Genomic DNA, 18,842 nt, shown 5'->3' with positions numbered 1-18,842 from the left:
GTTTTTTGGAGTCCTCTTGTACGGCGTCTCTCGTAATCGTATAGCAGATTCGGAACGTTAACAGTTCACGCATACAAAAGTACACACACATCTAATTTTGGGATACCATTCGGATGATTACGTTCCACACTTTCCCAACTTCGCCAATATATTATTAAAGCTCCTGACAATTCAGATTTTTCTTCAAAGTTCAAAGCAATAAAAAAGATTAACAAAACACAAGGGATGAAAATACAGTTACCGGTGCACGTGAATCATATGTTTTTGTATTTGTGGTTTACAAATTGCGACATTTTATTTACATTTAAATATATGTTTATTGCACTGTTTTTCATTCAGCGACCGCTTGCAGTGACATTCAAAGTTTTATAATTCCTAATTTTGTTTATGCTATGTACACGTTGTGTACTTTTGTCAGCTGTGGTGTTTTGTTGCCACCACCGCCACTGCCCTATGTGAATAGGGGGTGAGAACGTAGTCGAGCGGATAGTCTCTTTTATTCTCACCCCCTCCATCAACTTTGTATTGATAGAAAATAAACCATTATTATAATTTTTTCTTGATTTTATTTCAGTTATGTGTTGTATACCCTCATTGCACGTAAGCCTGATTGTCCAGTAACGGCTACGCAAAGAAAAACCTTACATTACGACACATGTATCAACATTACACACCACCCACTGGGGTGGTCTAATAGCTAAGGCATTTTGCTGCTGACCCGCAGGTCGCGGGATCGTATCCCAGCCGTGGCGGCCACATTTTCGATAGAGGCGAAAATGCTTGAGGTTCGTGTGCATAGATTAAGGTACACGTTAAAGAACCCCAGATGGCCAAAATTTCCGGAGCCCTCCACTGTGCCGTCTGCCATAATCGCATGGTAGTTTCGGGACGTTAAACTCCAACAGCTATTAACATTACACCACGTCTTGGCGTTCTGTGACACCAAATTACCATATAGCTCTACAAAACAGGATATATGCCAGTTTGGTTATCCAAGGACAGACTGTTATTGCGGCTATTTCGGTAGCGCTGTTATTGTGGTGACATGCATTGCTGAGTAACTCAGGGGACGAATTGCAACTCATGATTACGGAGTTAGACAAAGAGAGCAGAAAGGCGGGCTTTAAAATTAACCTGGAAAAAACGAAAGTAATGTACAACAACCTCGGAAGAGAGCAGCGCTTTGAGATAGGTAATTGTCCATTTCTAGTTGTAAAAGACTATGTATACTTAGGGCAGGTAATAACCACAGAGCCGAACCACGAGATTGAAGTAACTAGAAGAATAAGAATGGGGTGAAGAACATTTGGCAATCACTCTCAAATTATGACAGGTAGATTGCCACTATCCCTCAAGAGGAAGGTATATAACAGCTGTATCTTGCTGGTACTTAGCTACGGAGCAGAAACCTGGAGACTTACAAAGAGGGTTCAGCTTAAATTGAGGACGACGCAGCAATAAATGAAAAGAAAAATGGTAGGTGTAACCTTAAGAGACAAGAAGAGAGTGGAGTGGATTAGGGAACAAACGAGGGTTAAGGATATAATAGTTGAAATCAAGAAGAGGAAATGGACATGGACCGGGCAAATGGACATGGGCCGGGCAGGACAACCGCTGGTCAATAAAGGCAACTAACTGAATTCCCAGAGAAGGCAAGAGAGTTAGGGGGAGACAGAAGGTGAGGTGGGCAGATGAGATTAAGAAGTTAGCGGGTATAAATTGGCAGCAGCAAGCACGGGGGGGGGGGGCCGAGTTAACTGGTGGAACATGGAAGAGGCCTTTGTCCTGCGGTGAACGTAATCAGGCTGATGATGATGATGTTGATGTTACTGTGGTGACCACATTTCAAAGCTGAAATGATCGTTTCTTTCTTTATTTGCAGGAGATAAGTACCACAGGGAGAGCTCTGCTGGCGATGACCATATCAACATGAGAAGCTTCTGAAAAAACTACTCTTTTTTTTCGCAATTTCAGGAGTGACATCATCATCTTGCGCTGAAACTAGATATATTATTTTTAACTTCCCCTTAGTTTAAGAAGAGGCAAGGGTTCCAGGGAAACCACAAAGTCAGGCAGGCAGATGAGATTGAGAAGACACTTGAGGATAATTCTTTGCCGATATAAGTGCAGTTAAGTTTTTTCTTTTTCTTTCTTATAAAACGGCAACATATATTTTATGTGACTGTTGACTGTATGCATCAGTTGCTCTTCAATCAGTTAACAACACCATATATGCACATATGTGTGATTGTCGAAGACATTTTGAAATCTCATGTTTTACCCAGTTGTGCTATTGTGTTCTACCTAGTTGTGCTACCTAGTTGTGCTAGTTGTGTATATTGTATATGCTATGGACTTCCTCCGCACATACACTTGTACCCTACGTGCACTGTCGCAACATCAGTGAGAACAGAAAGAAAACCAAAAATACAAGGCAGAACGCTGTTCCTTCCTGTCCTCATCGATTCTGTGCTACCAAAGTTTAAGATTATGAACGAACGCATTCATTTGAAGTGTATATGTTAGATACCTCTAAGGGATAAGGAGTAGCCGGCGTCGTTTTTGTGCGCCAACATCTCCTTACGTCGCGCCATTAAATACAATACCGCGAGGACAGCGTGGCCGCAACAAGCACAGCACAAGGTTGGAGGCCTTTGACCTGCAGTGGGACTGGTAAGGGTGAAGAGCTTGATCATGATGGAGTCAAAGACGCCTGTAAAATCTCCGGCCTGTTGCTCCTCAAACGCTTTCTTCCTATATTTTCCTTTGTATAATCTCTTTGTAATTTAGCACTGCTGAAATTTGGGTTTGTTGGAAATGTAGCGTCGACAAAAAAAAAATGGTCTCGATGAACGTGTACACCCAAGAGGACACGACACAGACGCCAGCATCCAACAAAGTCTTTCCGTAATAGGTTACTCATATTGCTTGAAGAAAAAACGTCACAGTATCCATCAGCACCTCTGTTGTGTCCTCTTCTTGAGTCCCGATCCATCCAGCGCTGTTTATTTTTTCTACACGACACCTCGCGATCCCATTGTTATCCTGGAAATTACGTATATGGCTTCTTATCGAATTGGCGCAGTGGTTGTATGCTTAAATTTCAATACGAAAGGTTAAGCTGTATCGAACCTAGGCAGTTTTCTCTATGTGCTGTGAAAGCGTGTTCGCATCCAGATATTTTCCCCCTGTGGTAGCTAGTGCAGCCACTCTGCCCATGCCAGATTCTTCATGATGCCCTATCGTATCATCGACGGAACTAACATACTAGAATGCGCAGGAAACGCCTCAGTTTTGTCCATTCATGAAATGATACAGCAAACTACGTTACAGGCCTTTGATACACTCTCGAGCACATCAGCTTGTCTAACTTGATAACCCAGCTTGGCATTTCTTTTTTTTCTGTTGCTACGTTTATACACAATGATCATTCCAAACTATATGTTACAGGAAACGTTCTTTCGACGCCATGCACAGCGGGTTTGTCTGGTTGATGTCATTCTTCAGATGTGCCAAAATAACGATAGGCCAAAGACTCGCAGCGTCTATCCCCGCTGAAAAGAACAGTGTGTGAGTGTCGTTGTCGAAGCTAGACCCTCATTCGCCGCCGGGAATGACGTCGACCGACTGGAACTCACTGTGCTTCCACCTTTCGAGCTTGTCAGCGAATACGCTATGCTCCATCGACGAACGATTCACTTTGAACTTCCCAAAGCGAGAGCCATGACCTTGATAAGGGCCGTGAGTGCTATTCGCGTCTACCTGGAACGTATAACAGTCCTGGAGAGACGCCTGTGTTGCATGGTCCAGACATACTGCCAGCTGATCGAACTAGGTGCGATCAGACCACGGAAGCTACTATACTGGCGCAGACGCTACAGGCCACCCATGAGCTGGGGAAACACTTATTGACCATACACGGTGCAGAAGCCAAGAAGTGCGGTGCACGAAGGAAACTCGGGAAAGCCCGGCATACCTGTTGGTTGGTCGCCATCGAAGGCCGGGCATGCCATGAACTTCGCTGCTTCACCGCACGGAACAAGCTGCCGTGCGTCGCAGTACTCCAACCACCGGGAGGACGTTCTGCGCTTCTCGTTTTTTCAGTCCTGGAGGCACGTTGGGAAGCTCTGGACAGTCGCACTTTCGGGGACCTGGAATCGACGCCAACTGTTACGGCGACGCTGGCCATTAAGGGCCGACATAGCCACTCTTACGCCACCTACGAAATATGATAACCGGCGAGAAGGTTTTAGACGGGAGCGAACATTTTAGCTGTGGAGTATGGCCATTGCAGAGACAGATGAGGCTGTACGCTTACAATCTTGCCGTGGTTCTCGCCTTTTGAACGTAACTAAATTAGGTAGATGTTTAAGGGAAGGTGGAAACTTGTGGGCATGAAAGAACATGGCTAATCTTTTGTCATAGGAAACGAGATACGTTGTTAAGCGCTTATTGTGCATAGTTTCGTCACAAGGGCAAAGAAATGAAAGCTAAAGCAACAAACTGCTGCAAAGTCACGCAAACAACGGCGAGCGGCTTCACAAGCAAAAAGGACACGCAAAGACGAGCGCAAACAAACTGCCACTCTACAATTGCAGTGAACCGCACAGACACAAAGGAGCACGAACTAAAATAAGAGAAGTTTAAAAGCTGCAATTATTGTCGGAGTCTTCATTCCGACATTGAGCCACGGTCGCATGACGTGCGCCATGTGACCGCGGCTCAAGATACTTGCGTCTTACGTCGAAGCGCGCTCTGAACGCACGCTTTATTACGCAGCGCCACCACCAAGCGTACGTGACGATGACAGCGAGTTTTACCCATGACCCCAGGTCTCCTATAGGGTCATTGAGAAGGCCGTTTATGTGTTCGGAGGGATAGAAGAGTTTGAGATCTGGTTGTGTGAAACGCAGGCGGTGTTGGCAAAATGCGAGGGACTCCACACGAGGCGAAAATTCAAATTAGGCGAGACGTGGTCCCGACGACCCACGTCGCACGCACAAACTTGCCCACTGCGGTAGTTTAACGGTGCTCGCATGTGAGGACGCGGAGCTCTACAAGTATACTTACTACAGACATTGAACAAGGCGACTAAGGACAGTGAGATCAACAGCAGGGTCTTTCCCCCGCTTCACGTCAAGCTCTTCCGGGCTCACAGTTTTCACCCCTTTGCATGTTGCAAATCGGTTTCTATCCCAGCTAAGCCAGACTCAGTATTGGTACGTGGGCTCCTACGAACTCGATCTGCCGGATTGCGGAGACCCCTTCTGCATGCTCTGGCGGTGTTCCTTGTTACAGCACAACGATCGTCTCACCACGGAAGCGGAGTGGGAGGAGGCGCTCAAGAGTTCCGAGCTCTCCGCTCGCTGCGGGCCGTCCAGAATGACCGAGACGTGGGGGTCAGCTATGGCCAGCTATCCCAACGTGGGAACTGCCAGCTGTGGCTCTTCACGTGTGAGAAGGCTTTCCGAGTCACCCCTCTATAGAACGCCATAATGTAACAATGTTTGTCTGTAATACTAGGTCGCGGCCCCACACTGCGTCTGCGACGTGTAGCTGGTGACATAAGACGTCTTGATTACCCGTGCCAGGTTTCGATTTTCGGGTCTTAGGATGGCGTGAGCGCGACAAGTCCGTGAGTGAGATGGGTTCTGCGCATGCGCCTCTTTATGATTACGTCACAAGCAAAAACTGGCCGGCTACGTGTCACTCGTCCATTCCAATGCAGCAAGCGAGCTTTAAGTCGACATGTGGACCGCTGCTGAAGCTAACATCTTCCCTATGTTTGAGTTTTGCGAGATTGCACGCGCATCGTCTAGAATAGAAAGGAAGCCATAGTTGAAAGCCGCATCCACAGTCGCGGATAACACGATCGTAGCGGTTGCTCAAGTCTGGAGAAACGCTCGTGGTCTTCGTGCGCAGTCGAAGCAAAACTGCTGAACGCTGGTGCTGATGTATAGCGAGGCTCAATGATGGATGGAGGCTACAATGGATGGGTGGAAAAACTTTATTTCGTCAGAAAGCAACTGAGGATGATTCCGTGTTAGATGGCCATCAACCCAAGGTTGGCGGCGACCTGTGTGGCCCACTCCACGACACTTAACTGGACGACTGGGTCTGAGCTGGTCAACAGGGCCTCCCCGTGCTCAAGGGAGGGATCACGCATAATATCCACCGGCGGCGGCACTATGCTACATTCCCAAAGTATGTGATCATATGTTGCCACAGCCTGACACCATTTGCATTGCGGCTTAATCTCCTCCGGGTACACTTTGTTCAACACGTAAGGGTTGGGAAAAGATCGCGTCTGCAGTTTTCTCCAGACGCATTCCTGCGCCTTAGTCAACCGCTTGTGTGGGGGCGGATAAAACCTCCGCTCTAGTTTATAATGATTCGTTATGTCATGAAAGGACACCAGCCCATCTCTCGCGGACCTCCCCGGAACTGGCGGCTTACCTACCCGGCTGACGAAACCTCGAGCATTCAGGTGAGCCTCGTTCCCAGGGTTCCCAGAGTGTGCTGGTACCCAGACAATTTCTGTTTCTCTAATTTCTCGTCCCGTGGCCCCATGCAGAAATCGTGCGGCGGTCGCCGATATTCTGCCCCTCGCCAGATTTCGGATGGCTGTCTTTGAATCACTGAAAATCAAATCTGACTGCGAATTAGTTATAGCTAGCGCTATATCCGCTTCTTCTGCAGTTTCCGAGGAACAGGTTTTGACCGATCCAGAGGCGACCAAGCGCCCCCGCCTGTCCACCACCACAATCACAAAAGCGTCTTTGTCCTTATATTCCGCGACATCTGTATAGACTGCCGCTTTGTACTCGCCGTACTCAACGTGTAAAGCTCTGGCTCTTGCCTGCCTGCGCTGCGTATGGTGACTGGAATGCATATTTTTGGGCAACGGTTTTATGTACAGGGCCTTATGTAACTCTCGCCGCACCTGAATTTTAGTGTCCCCAGTGGGAGCCTCTGCTCCAATGCCAATCCTTTCCAATATGATCCTGCCCGCTTTGGTTGTCGAAAGACTAGCGTGCTGCATCACCAGACGCGCCTCCCATAATTCATACAGGGTGTTGTGTACCCCTAGTTTTAACAGCCTTTCTGTAGGCGCGTTGTTAGGCAACCCAAGCGCTGCCTTGTAAGCTTGCCGGATCATAGCCTCGACCTTACCTTTTTCTGCGGCATCTAACTTCATATAAGGTGTCGCGTAAGTAATCCTGCTGAGCACAAACGCCTGTACCAGCTTACAGAGTTCTTTTTCTTTAACCCCGCTCTTACGGTTAGCGATTCTTCTGATTAGCCTGGCAGTAGCATTGACCGTGGTCTTAAGTTTTTCAAGGGCCACCCTATTCTTCCTGTTAGTTTGCAGATATAGGCCAAGAATTCTAATCGTTTGAGCTTCAGCTACCGGCCTACCCTCTACCTTTACCTCTAACGGCGGTGGCGGAATATAGTGTCTTGCATGTAGCCCTCTGGGTTTGTCCCGAACCACAAAAGCTCGGACTTGGGCTGAGAGCATGAAAGTCCCGCCTCCCCTGCCAACTCTTCGACAATATAACTGCCTGTTGAAATGTTTCTTCCAGATGCGCGTCACTACCCCTGGTTACCCATAGAGTAATATCATCTGCATAAAATGTGTGTTTGAGTCCCGGTATCTCCTCCAGCCTCGGCGGTATTTTAATTAAGGCGATGTTAAACAGAAACAGTGACAAAACTGAACCCTGCGGCGTCCCTTTGCTTCCCAACGCGAATGAGGCCGATTTGATATCTCCTATTGAAATTTCTGCGGTTCGGCCCTCCAAGAATGATCTGATGTAGCGAAATGTCCTGACCCCTGGGCCAATTTCCGATAGGTTATTCAATATTGCCTCATGCGAAACATTGTCGAAAGCTTTATTCAGGTCAAGCCCCAATACAGCTTTGGTGCCCGTGCCATGCCCGGGATCGACTACATCATGTTTGAACTGTATTATGACATCCTCTGTGGACAAATTGGCCCTGAAACCTATCATGGTTGAGGGAAAGATGGCCTTGTCTTCTGCATAATTCTGAAGCCTGTTGAGAACCACGTGCTCCATCAATTTGCCCACGCATGATGTCAGCGATATGGGGCGCAGGTTTTCCAAGCAGAGTTTCTTGCCTGGCTTCGGAATAAATATAATCCTAGCATTCTTCCATTGTGCTGGGATCTCCCCGGCCACCCAATACTCATTTATCAAGTCAGTGATCGCCCGGACCGATTTGAAATCTAGGTTTCTCAGCATTTTATTAGTAACTCCGTCTGGACCTGCGGCAGACGTAGTACGCAGCTGCCCCATGGCAAACTCCACCTCCGCAATTGTGAACTCTTCATCTAGGTCTGAGTTTTCCACCCCCGAGTAGTGTGGTAAGCATCCGTCTACTCCATCAGTTATGTACCGATTCCGGAGTTCCTGTATAAACTCTTCAATTGTGCCATCATATTGATGCATTAACCAAGTCATTTGTTCTCGTTTCGCCGATTTTGTTGCTGCCGGATCCAAAAGATGCCTTAACAGCTGCCATGTCTTTTTGCATCAAAACTGTCCACTCATGCGATCACAAATCTGGCCCCACTGCTTGGCTTGCAACTTAATTGTATAATTTTCGATTTTACGTTCTAACTTGGCAGTCCTTGTGCGAAGGACGCCATTATGTTTTAGATGCGGAGCATCTTATACTCGCGCCTTGTAGTGCGCCGTCCGCACCGCTTCTCGAACATTCGACAGCTGACACGCGCGCATGCGCCGTCGCGCCGTCGCCCACTCTTCGTGCATCCCTTCCTCCTCTACACACCGCGCGCGCTTCACTCCTCCACCATCTGTGCACCCTTCCTCCTCTACACACCGCGTTCGACATCTACAATTCTCCTGATTCTCCAGTGGACGCGCATGTGGCGTCGCGCTTCGAGAACATTCAACAGCTGACAGTGCATGCGCCGTCTTGCTGTATATATACTCAAGGTCGGCGCTCGCTCGCTCAGTTGCCGCTCGTCGGTTGGTTTGTACGGCGCGTCGACGTCCAAGGTCGCGGTGAAATGAATTCCAACGAATCCACAAACACAATGATCGACGTCCCTTCGACCAGCGCCGCCCTTTCGCATACGTGTGTACGTGTTCACTCATTTAACACCCCCTCCTACAACCACGTTAACCAATTTAGCCATCGACCCAAGTAAGTCGCAATTTAACACCCCATTTCACAACCACGTTAACCAATTTAGCCATCGACCCAAGTAAGTCGCACTTTAACACCCCGTTAACCAATTATATGGTCCGCATCCTCCTCAGTGTTCCCCCGAGGGAAGCTGCGGGCAATTTTTGCTTCTTCCCCCTTCTCAAGAGACTCGCGTGCGCTTCCCACATGTGTAATAGTCTCGAGTCAGCGGTAAACCCCTCCTGCTCGACTGGCACTTCTACCGTGGTATTATTTACATCCTCCTTGAGCGCCTGTACCCATCCATCTAGGTCATTAATTTTCCCGTTTACAGTGTCTGCTCTGTTTTTCCTAAATCTGTCCCAATCTGTAATTCTATGCCCCCTCACTTTGTCTTTATGCTTCGCAGCGCTAAACGTCGTGGAAAGGATATAGTGATCACTTCCTAGGGCTTTTCCCGTGTTAATCCACTTTACATTACTGATGCCTCTAAAAAACGTAAGGTCTGGGGAGGTATCCATGCTTATGCTGTTGCCCATCCTCGTATGATCTTGTGGATTGTTTAACAGCGTCCATCGCAGATCCCGGGCAACTTGCCAAAGCCGATTGCCGTTTGGGCTGGCTCGAATATAACCCCACTCCGCGTGAGGCGCATTGAAATCTCCTACCACTATAAGCGGAGCGCGAGCTGCTATCCGTTGAGTTTGAATCAGGAGTTGTGGCAAGCCCAATACCTTATCTTTTGGAGAACTATACACATTAAGTAAAAACAGACTCTTCTCATACTTTCGTTTAGGCAAAATCTCTAGCAGGACATAGTCTTCCCCGCTGCTATCTACGGAATGCTGAATGGCAGTGATATTGCGATGGACTAGCACGGCTGTGAAGACGCGTGATACGCCCCTTGAATCAATTCCTGGCGCTGTAAATGCCTTAAATCAAGGTAATTTTACGGAACCACTAGCCTCCTGTAAGGCTATTATGTCTGGTTTACTGTCCAGATTTTGTACGTGCAACTGCAGGTTACCCCGCTTTTGACGAAAGCCCCTGCAGTTCCACTGCCAAACCTCAATTTGCTGGTGAGGCGCCATGATGAGGCACCAGGTTGACAATGGCACTTGGCCACCCACGGGAGGCAGTCTTGCCTCCAATAGAGTTAAGCTGCTGAAACATGCCCATGACCTGGGTTTGGGAATCCCTAAATTCAGTTGAGAGCATGCCGAGACGCTCCTCTATTGTGTCTAATCTGGCTTCGATCTTTTCGACTCGAGCCTCCAACCTATCCTGTCTTTTCCCTTGTTTGCCTACTTTATCCGCAAGTGTTGTTACATCCCACTTAAGACTAATGACCTTAAAAACAGGCTGTGGCATGTCTACTGGTGACGTTTCGGCTAATCGTTTTGCGTTAGCTACCTCATTCCCCAGCAGTGGTCTCTTCACTGTCCCCCGATTCTCCACTTCCATAGCTGCACACTCCTGTACACGAGCAGACGCCTATTGCGTCATTTTTTCTGTAAGCCTTGCACTGCTGGTGCCTGTGTCTCCTGCCGTTGGTCGTTTCTAAGTGCGCGTTCCATCTCTGCAATTCTGTTTTCCATTCTTTTAATCAAGTCTCCCTGTCGCTGAACCAGCTCTGCTAACTCCCTCTCTCGAGCGGTTTCGTTCTGGGAGGCCGTGCTTGACAAGCTCACCTTTTTGTTGGTGTCGCGTGCGTAGCTGTTGGTACTGGATGCTCGTCCACCATCTTGGCCGCCCCCGCGCCCTGGCAATGGCGGGAAGGAACTCGACCAGTCCCTGCTTTTGCTTGTGCCTTCTTTACCCCTCGGTGACCGCTTCGTGGCCCTCGAGGACCGCTTATCGTTGCCAGCTTCGCTCTCTCTTTCGATGCTCTGCTGCCGGCCTGTCGGTGGCTTGCGAGCCAGGCGAAACTTGCAGTTCCGGCTCCCTGTGTGATGCGCACCATGGCACACGATGCAGTCCGGCGTGCACGTAGGTGGCTCTCCTTCTGGTGGGGCAGGATGGTCCTTCCCGCAACGGTGACATAGGTTGCTCTTCGGACGATAGCAAACGTCGGCTCGATGTCCAACTCGTCTGCAGTTGTAGCAGGTCTCGACTAAATTCCTGTACGGGATCACAGCGTACAGACAGTTCCAGTAAGTAATCTGCCGGGGTATGCGTTTTCCCCCGAACGTAATCTGAATCGCCTTTGACTTTCCCAGAGGTCTCGCGTCCAGAATGTCTATGCCTTCATTCTTCTTCAGGAATCCCGCCCGAACTTCTTCCACTGGGCATTCATCATAAGCATTGTATATCACTCCCCGCACGGAGTTCTCCAAAGGCGCCACGAACGCCGAAACCGGCAGATCACGATCACCCAGCTTGAGCGTCTTCACAGTCGCATATGCCCCACTGCGATTTATGCACGGTGTGCTCACCGTCAACGTGTTGTTTGTGCCATTAACCCGCACAATGTCTTCTTCCGCGGCAATCGCACTCGTTAGACGCGCTGCTGCTCTCAGTGCACATCCGAGTTCTCTCGCTGTCACAACACTCAAGTCCCAGTTCTGGGGCCTGTACAATCTTGAAATCCGTGACTGGCAACTTGAGAAACAGTCCACGTTTCTTCCATACCGGCGCTTTCCCCCGCTTGACTTGCTGCGCTCCGTGCGTCTTGCGCCCGTCGCTGCCGGCCTGCGTCTCGCAAGGCTTACTCTTGGCGTTGTCGCCATGCTGAGTCTTCTTAAATCGGTCCTGTGGCGTCAGCACTGGAGCCCACTCTCCCGCTTCAAAATCTTCGGGTGTTATAGTCTCCCCTTCGACGTAGTATTCCATCTTCAGCCCATCAAAGCCCACGGTCACCGGGCGCAAGTCAGACGCCCGGCGACGCGGCCCAGGCTTGGCCTAGGAGATAGGCCTAGCCTTGCCACCGCGGGGTTGATAGGAAAATTTCGGAAACTCCAAAAACGGGGACAAACTTGCCTAAATGAGTGGTGTCCGTAGGTACAGGGCAACCGCTTGCAGACGAGCCCACTGACAGCAAGTCCAGAACACAGCGCGTCCGCCGATAGTCGGTCACCGGGCCGGAGCTCATGCGAAACACGTCCACACAGCGTCTCACTCCAGCCGCCTCTTCCACCTTTTCGATAAAAGGCCCATGGCCCTAGATTCGTCGCGTCAAGGCGTGAAAGCTTTGGCGCCTCCTTAAAAGTGAAAATTGACTGGCGCCGTCCTTCGGCAGCGTAGATACGAGTGATACGATCATCGCTTTATGACGTTATCACGACTCTGGAGGCTACAAACTTTCGAAAGGATGCGAAGCTGCTGCTTGTCGCAGTTTTCACTCGTCACTGCCTGCGGGATCACAGATAATGGCCATGCAGTCCGAGTGCGCCGGGGAAAATATAAAATCAAAGGTGTTTTCCGCAGCCACTGAAGCCTTGGTTTCCAACAACACGATTGCGGGAAGATTGCAGATGCATGGTGACGACGACTTCTGAAGGAACGCCGCCGTTTCGGTCGTTCTCGAACGCCGTTTTCGCTCCATTGCGCAGCACAGTTGCGACGCTATACGTGTTCTGATAAATCTCGGAATTGGCTGGATTTTTCAACTGATAACAAGTTAATGGGAGTTTGATGCCATCGAAGAATGCATATTCTGGTCAGAACCCCAAAAGATGTCCTGGTTATCCAGTTTTTCTTATTAACAGTGGTGGCATTAACGAAAGTTACCGTGTTTTCATGCATGCCGGCCAACTTTCTGCAGAGCTCTCGAAATCCTATAAATGTTATTCAGCAATCATTATGCGCAACTAAAAATGAGTCTCTTTAAATTTCACGCTTTAATACAATTGGCTGTTCAAAACGCATTTTTTTACTGTTTTTCTCTTTTCCAGCATCGGGCAGAACTGAAGTTAGATGAAGTGGTGACAAGAAACCCGCAATCAGGGAACAAGATGTGTCAACAGGACACCGCCAGAATTGTCACTGCATGCGCCGATGCAGTGGCAAGCTAAAACTGGTTGCGGTTGCACCTCCTCCGATTCTTCAAAAGCTGCAATAGAAATGCTGAGCAAAGTTGCACCGTACATGTACATGACACTGCCTGCGACGATTTCATATATTTTGCATTGTGTACTTGCAAAAAAAAACAGAAGTCTTCCGTTTGACATGGCCTAATGTCTCAGCCGAGAACGGACAACATATGGTTGCCCTAATCGTGATGTGAAGGAAATAACAAGCCCACTGTCCTTTCCATACAATAAACATACGATGTCTCATTGAATAGGAAAATGCTTGAATACTCTTCTGCCTACCACGGTGGCTCCGTCGTTAGGGTGCTCAGCTGCGGAAGCAAAGGTCACCGTGGATTGGATCCCGATCGCGGCGGTCGCATTTTGGTGGGGCCGAAATTGCAGAGGCCCGTTTGCTGTGCAATGTCAGTGCTCATTTTAAAGAAAGTTATGGTCGAAATTTCCAGAGCTCTCCACTAACAGCACCTCATAATTATATCACGATTTTGGGACGTTAAACTCCAAATATTATTAAAGACGACAGTCTTTTTTTCGGATACGTGAACCCAGGCATTTTGGTCCATTTTTCTGTCTCACGAAACGATTCACCCATACGGCCAAAACTAAAGCGCTTGCTGAACGCCCATCTATCTTGCACTGGTGGCTGCGTTCATACTTGCGAACATTGCCGATCAAATATAGCGAATATTACGCATATCTGAGGCGTAACATCAATACGTGCGTATAAGGTGATGTGTTTCATTTAAGACAATACACAGACACGTAATTTTAAAGACCCTAGCACTTCTTAGGCTGCGCTGAAAATGCGACGTTATGCACGAAAAAAAAATACCAACGGAAGACATTTGCAGTGTGTCACGCAGATACGCCGACAATTTATATTATTCAATACTGATCTGATTCGTAAGGATTCATCCGTGCTTTGTGATGCCTTGTACTCGCTTTTTGTGAATACGTATCATTCTCGTAGCATTTGCTGCACTGTCTTCAATGTGATGTGCAGACGTTTATATGCCGCTGGAAAATTCACATGAGTTGCGAATGCGCGCAGTCGAAGACGACACCATGGATTGATTGATTTATTGATTGATTGATTGATTGATATGTGGGATTTAACGTCCCAAAACCACCATAAGATTATGAGAGACGCCGTAGTGGAGGGCTCTGGAAATTTCGCCCACCTGGGGTTCTTTAACGTGCACCCAAATCTGAGCACACGGACCTACAACATTTCCGCCTCCATCGGAAATGCCGCCGCCGCCGCCGGGATGCGAACCCGCGACCTGCGGGTCAGCAGCCGAGTACCTTAGCCACTAGACCACCGTGGCGGGGCTACATGAAGTGTTTATGCAAATGATGGGTATTTTTAAAAATCATTCAATCACTCGAACTTGCTAGAATGAAAAACAAAAACTGCCGATTTGATTGATAATCGAACGCCTCTTATACGTTACGCGTCATATATGGGACATGTTACGCCTCATATATGCGACATCCGACTAGCGGGAGTAGGCACCGCATATATACGAAACAGTAGAAATGAAAAACGAAGTTATGAAAAATTGGCAGATCCCTCCGTGATGGTTTGCGCCAAGACTCTGAGGAACAACCAACCACGTGCACTGGAAATCGATGACATGCGAAGCACGAATGAGGAAGGTTGATATGTCACTTTAAAATCAGCACAATGTTACGAGGTGGAGGTAAATGATGCCGTATACGACTTCCGCGTCATGATTATCATGTTCACGCCTGAAATTTTTGTTCGTCGTCCATTCAAGTCACGCAATGTCAAATTTGGTGTATCTGAAGCCGGTGAAACGGCCGCGAGCACGCTATGAGTGTAGCATGTAGTGATGTCTTACATGACACGCATGTCATGATTATCTTGTTTGGACGTTCCATTTACCTTCGTCATCTATTCACGTCACGTAACACCAAATTTGGCATTTGTGAAGTTAGCGAAACGGCTGCGACCGCGCTATGAACGTAGCATGTCGTCATGTTTTACATAACATCAATATCCTGATTATCATGTTTGGACGTGTCGTTTACCTCCGTCGTCCATGCACGTCACGTAACAGCAGATTTGGTGCATGTGAAGCTAGCGAAAAGACCGCGAGCGCATCATGAGCGTGGCACGCAGTCATGTTCTTACATGACACGCATGCGATGATATCCACATGAGGGCCTGTAAATTACGTTCGCCATGCAGTCATGTCGTGCCATACCAGTTTCGCGATATTACATGTGGACGAAACGACCGCAGTAACAGCAATACCATGACATGTAAATCCCGACATTCATGACATACATGTCATGATATTCATGATATGACTAGTTAGTTATGCCTGTCATAGAGTCATGTTATGCCATACTAAATGTGGTATATATTCCGTTATCTCAGCGGCCAGAAGAGCTTAAAGTCGTAGGCAGCTAAATAGATAGTTAGACAGATAGGGTCAAACTCGCCGAAGTTCGCTAAGAAATTCTTCGCAATTAGATATGAAAGATCCTGGTTTATAAACACCTCTCGGACATTACATCACAGCCCTTAAGCGCGTGTATGTACGGCTGCTTGTAATTTCTTTTTATCAGAATGACGCCCCTTCCAGCTAAATCCATTATCAGACACGTGACCAGTGGCCGAGTAAGCATGTGCATTAAAGTCCTTGCGGCGAGGCATTGCACTGCAATCCGCCGCCAACGCTCGAACGAAGCGGAGCCTGTCGCCGTACTCCTGAAAAAAAAAGTATGTTCAAACGCCCCATCGGCCGGAAACTTTTTAACCTCAGGCTCGACATCTGACTAACGGGAGGTGAACGCAAGCTTTTTCTTTTCACCCTTCCAGGTCGCATCAAGTACACCGTCACAACATCAAGTACACCGAGGGTTCCCTCTAGCCATAGGCCAACACCCCACGCAACATTCAGCTTCCATAGGCGCCTTCAGGGTCACTGGCAGCCATGGCGTACGTGGAAGTGCTGTGCTCACACCTTTCGAGGGTGCCGCAACACGAACTGCGATGCTTGGACAACGACGGCTTCACCGACCTTCCAAAGCTCGCCGACAAGTCTGTACCAGAAGCAGTCAGCGCGGTTCGCGCCCATCTGGAATCCATAGCCGCTCTGCGCGACCGTCTGGACTGCGCGGCCCACTTGTTCACCTGCATGGCCGGCCTGGGCGTCATAGGGTCCTGGGTTCTCTATCGCGCTGACCGTAGGGAGGACCCCACTGATATCGTCGGCGACATCCTGAAAAAAATGCGGCAGAGACGCGTCCACGGCGTGTTCGCCAAGGCGACGGAAAACGTCTGTTGCACCTGCCTGCTCGTCCCCGAAGAAGAGAGAGGCAGGGACTTCAGGCCTTACTTGTTCGTCGACTAGTACACAAAGCCCTGCGTAGCCATACACGAAACGCCCGACATACATTCGCCGTTACTCGAAACCGTCCTCCGACAGACGCTGGGAAATCCGCCACGAAGCTACCGTTGCGGCGTTTATCGAGACCTGAGGTCGCTGTATGCTGGCGTCCTCCAATTGTTCCCGTGATGCAGCCGCCGACTCCATCCCATGCCATCCGTGGGCAACGCGGTGAACTGTCCCTCCTTTTCGGCCTCCGACTTCATACCGTAAGTCATTTTTGCGGGCTAATCTTTTTCTATGTATGGCGTAGTTGCTCTGCTAAGAGAATTTAGGCCCGTGATCTCTGTGGCCAACGTCACAAACAGGTCTGCTTTCGCAAATAGTAACTGCGTAGATGTGGCTAAACACGTTCATTTTTAATTATACCGTTATTGTTGTAGCGTTCCTTGGACAATCCTAAATTTACTGTATAACTATCAAGCATAAAAAAATATGTGACGCGGTTTCCTTGATTTATACACTTCTGCTTAATTGAACGTAATGCTCATTGAACAGTCGTTGCTAGTAACATCACTGGTAACGTGGTTCCACGGCCATTAACGTCGGGACACACAGCGATGCTTGCAAGCCCGACGTGTGTTTATCTGTGCTTTTGAATTTAACACTGCTAATTTCCGTAACGTCGATTACCAGTAGCGATTTGCTTGGATTCATAACTGCCGTAGCCGGTTTATTGCGTTATCCACCGTGAATAACTATTCCGTTTGTGAAACAATTCTTCATTGGTTGTCTTCTTTCCAGCATGAAGACGATGTCGTTTGACGGACCAAAAGTTTTCATGAACCGGGCAGTTTGCCGAAACCACTTGACGACTTACAAATAACCAACGCATCCCCATCGGAGACTGCAGCCACGAAAATCTTGATAAGTACCACACCTGTTAAAGCTGTAGTGACAGCTGTGTTGAACATTGTTTTACTCAATGTTTCATTTTTAACCTAAAATTTCCACTTTAATTTTAGCTTCAAACATTAAATTTCTTGCCGCATTCCTCTTCGAGCGCCCCTTTTGTGTGTGTGAGCACCACCTGGAAGAGAGCATCATCCTATCCGTTCACCATCTGTTGTCACCTGCGTAGTGGAACATCATCTTAATCTTAGCTGAGTGACGAGGCCTCGACGAAATGGCTTATTGCTGTCCACCAACATGTTCCTTCATAAATGTGATGAAGGCGATGAGAGACTTCGCACTTCGTGTTATATGAAACATGTTGGGTCTTATGCAAGCCGAAACATCATGGCATTGACCAGTCGAATAAAGGAACTTTTATATGCACCCATGCTTTCTTGGTATATTTGCTTCTCAACTGTGTCCCTTGTGGCCAATCAAATTCAAGCATTGTTGATATTTCTACTTTTCAACAACGCCATCGACCCCCCCGAGCATGCATGTCCTTCCTCAACAAGTTTCACGACGCTTCGCAGTTTCCTAGCACGGGTGACAGCGCAAGGTTTACGAAGTTGCACCAGTTCTAGCAGGACGGCCGAAACATCACATGCCGGAAACGGTGGGCCTTGCAAGCAGTGGAGTGGAACGCCACAAGTTTTCTTTTGGAAGGAATGTACTTTCTTAGTGCGCAGAACGTTTCAGAAAGAAGTCGCATGGGACAAAGCGCACACTTGCAACCACTTTATTACACAGATGGCGGCCGTATATATAAAGCGAAGAGGGCGAGAAGAAGACTCACAAAAACGGAAAAATGATGGTGCATGTGCCAGAACATCTTATTATAGGAATCTTGAAGATACGTTTTAACTGACAAGATACTTGTACTCATTGTCCGAATGGGGCACTAACACACTCGGTTACCGCCTTGCGAATCAAAAAACGCTTCATTTCCCGTGCCCTCTTGTCAATCTTGCCATTCGCATTCTTGCCATTCAAGCCTCGGGGTGCACTAACAATGGGCACAGTCACTTTCCAGGTGGCTGCCCACTGATCCGCGCTTGAGATCCACGTACCCCTTAAGGAGATATTTCGGACATGCAGTGCCCCATCTGACCGATGTGTTATCGGCCACATGATATAGCAAATCGATATACAACAGCTACATTGCATTCTACGAACATTTTTGCAAGCTTCTTATAATACCCTATACCTGAAGATCCTTCGTTTTTCATAATTTTGTATAGAAACCCTGGATGGTTTTTGCTGTGAAAACAACCTTCACCTTAATTTTTTTTAAAATAATTCTTTTTAAGCAGTGTGA

General features: G+C 48.1%; 1 protein-coding gene across 2 annotated transcripts; it reads left to right on the top strand.

Annotated features, from left to right (window-relative positions):
- The first annotated feature begins 15,889 nt into the window (after positions 1-15,889).
- On the top strand, positions 15,890-17,908 carry LOC142768549 (uncharacterized). Of its 2 annotated transcripts, XM_075870548.1 has the most exons (3): positions 15,890-15,960; positions 16,060-16,839; positions 17,375-17,908. In XM_075870548.1, exon 2 carries the CDS (start codon positions 16,175-16,177, stop codon positions 16,592-16,594), a length of 420 nt encoding a protein of 139 aa, XP_075726663.1. In that variant the 5' UTR covers positions 15,890-15,960; positions 16,060-16,174; the 3' UTR covers positions 16,595-16,839; positions 17,375-17,908. The 2 variants fall into 2 exon arrangements, with proteins under 2 accessions (XP_075726663.1, XP_075726662.1); XM_075870547.1 differs by having other exon boundaries at positions 15,896-16,839.
- The last annotated feature ends 934 nt before the right edge of the window (positions 17,909-18,842 follow it).

The sequence above is a fragment of the Rhipicephalus microplus genome, chromosome 8, assembly GCF_043290135.1.
Source record: "Rhipicephalus microplus isolate Deutch F79 chromosome 8, USDA_Rmic, whole genome shotgun sequence".
NCBI classification, from domain to species: domain Eukaryota; kingdom Metazoa; phylum Arthropoda; class Arachnida; order Ixodida; family Ixodidae; genus Rhipicephalus; species Rhipicephalus microplus.
Note: the sequence above shows the minus strand (reverse complement) of the source record. Positions and strands in the feature narration are given on the sequence as shown.

What these genes read in the sequence shown, in the direction of transcription:
- LOC142768549 (XM_075870548.1), top strand. Translation starts at nt 16,175, where the DNA reads ATGGCGTACGTGGAAGTGCTGTGCTCACACCTTTCGAGGGTGCCGCAA.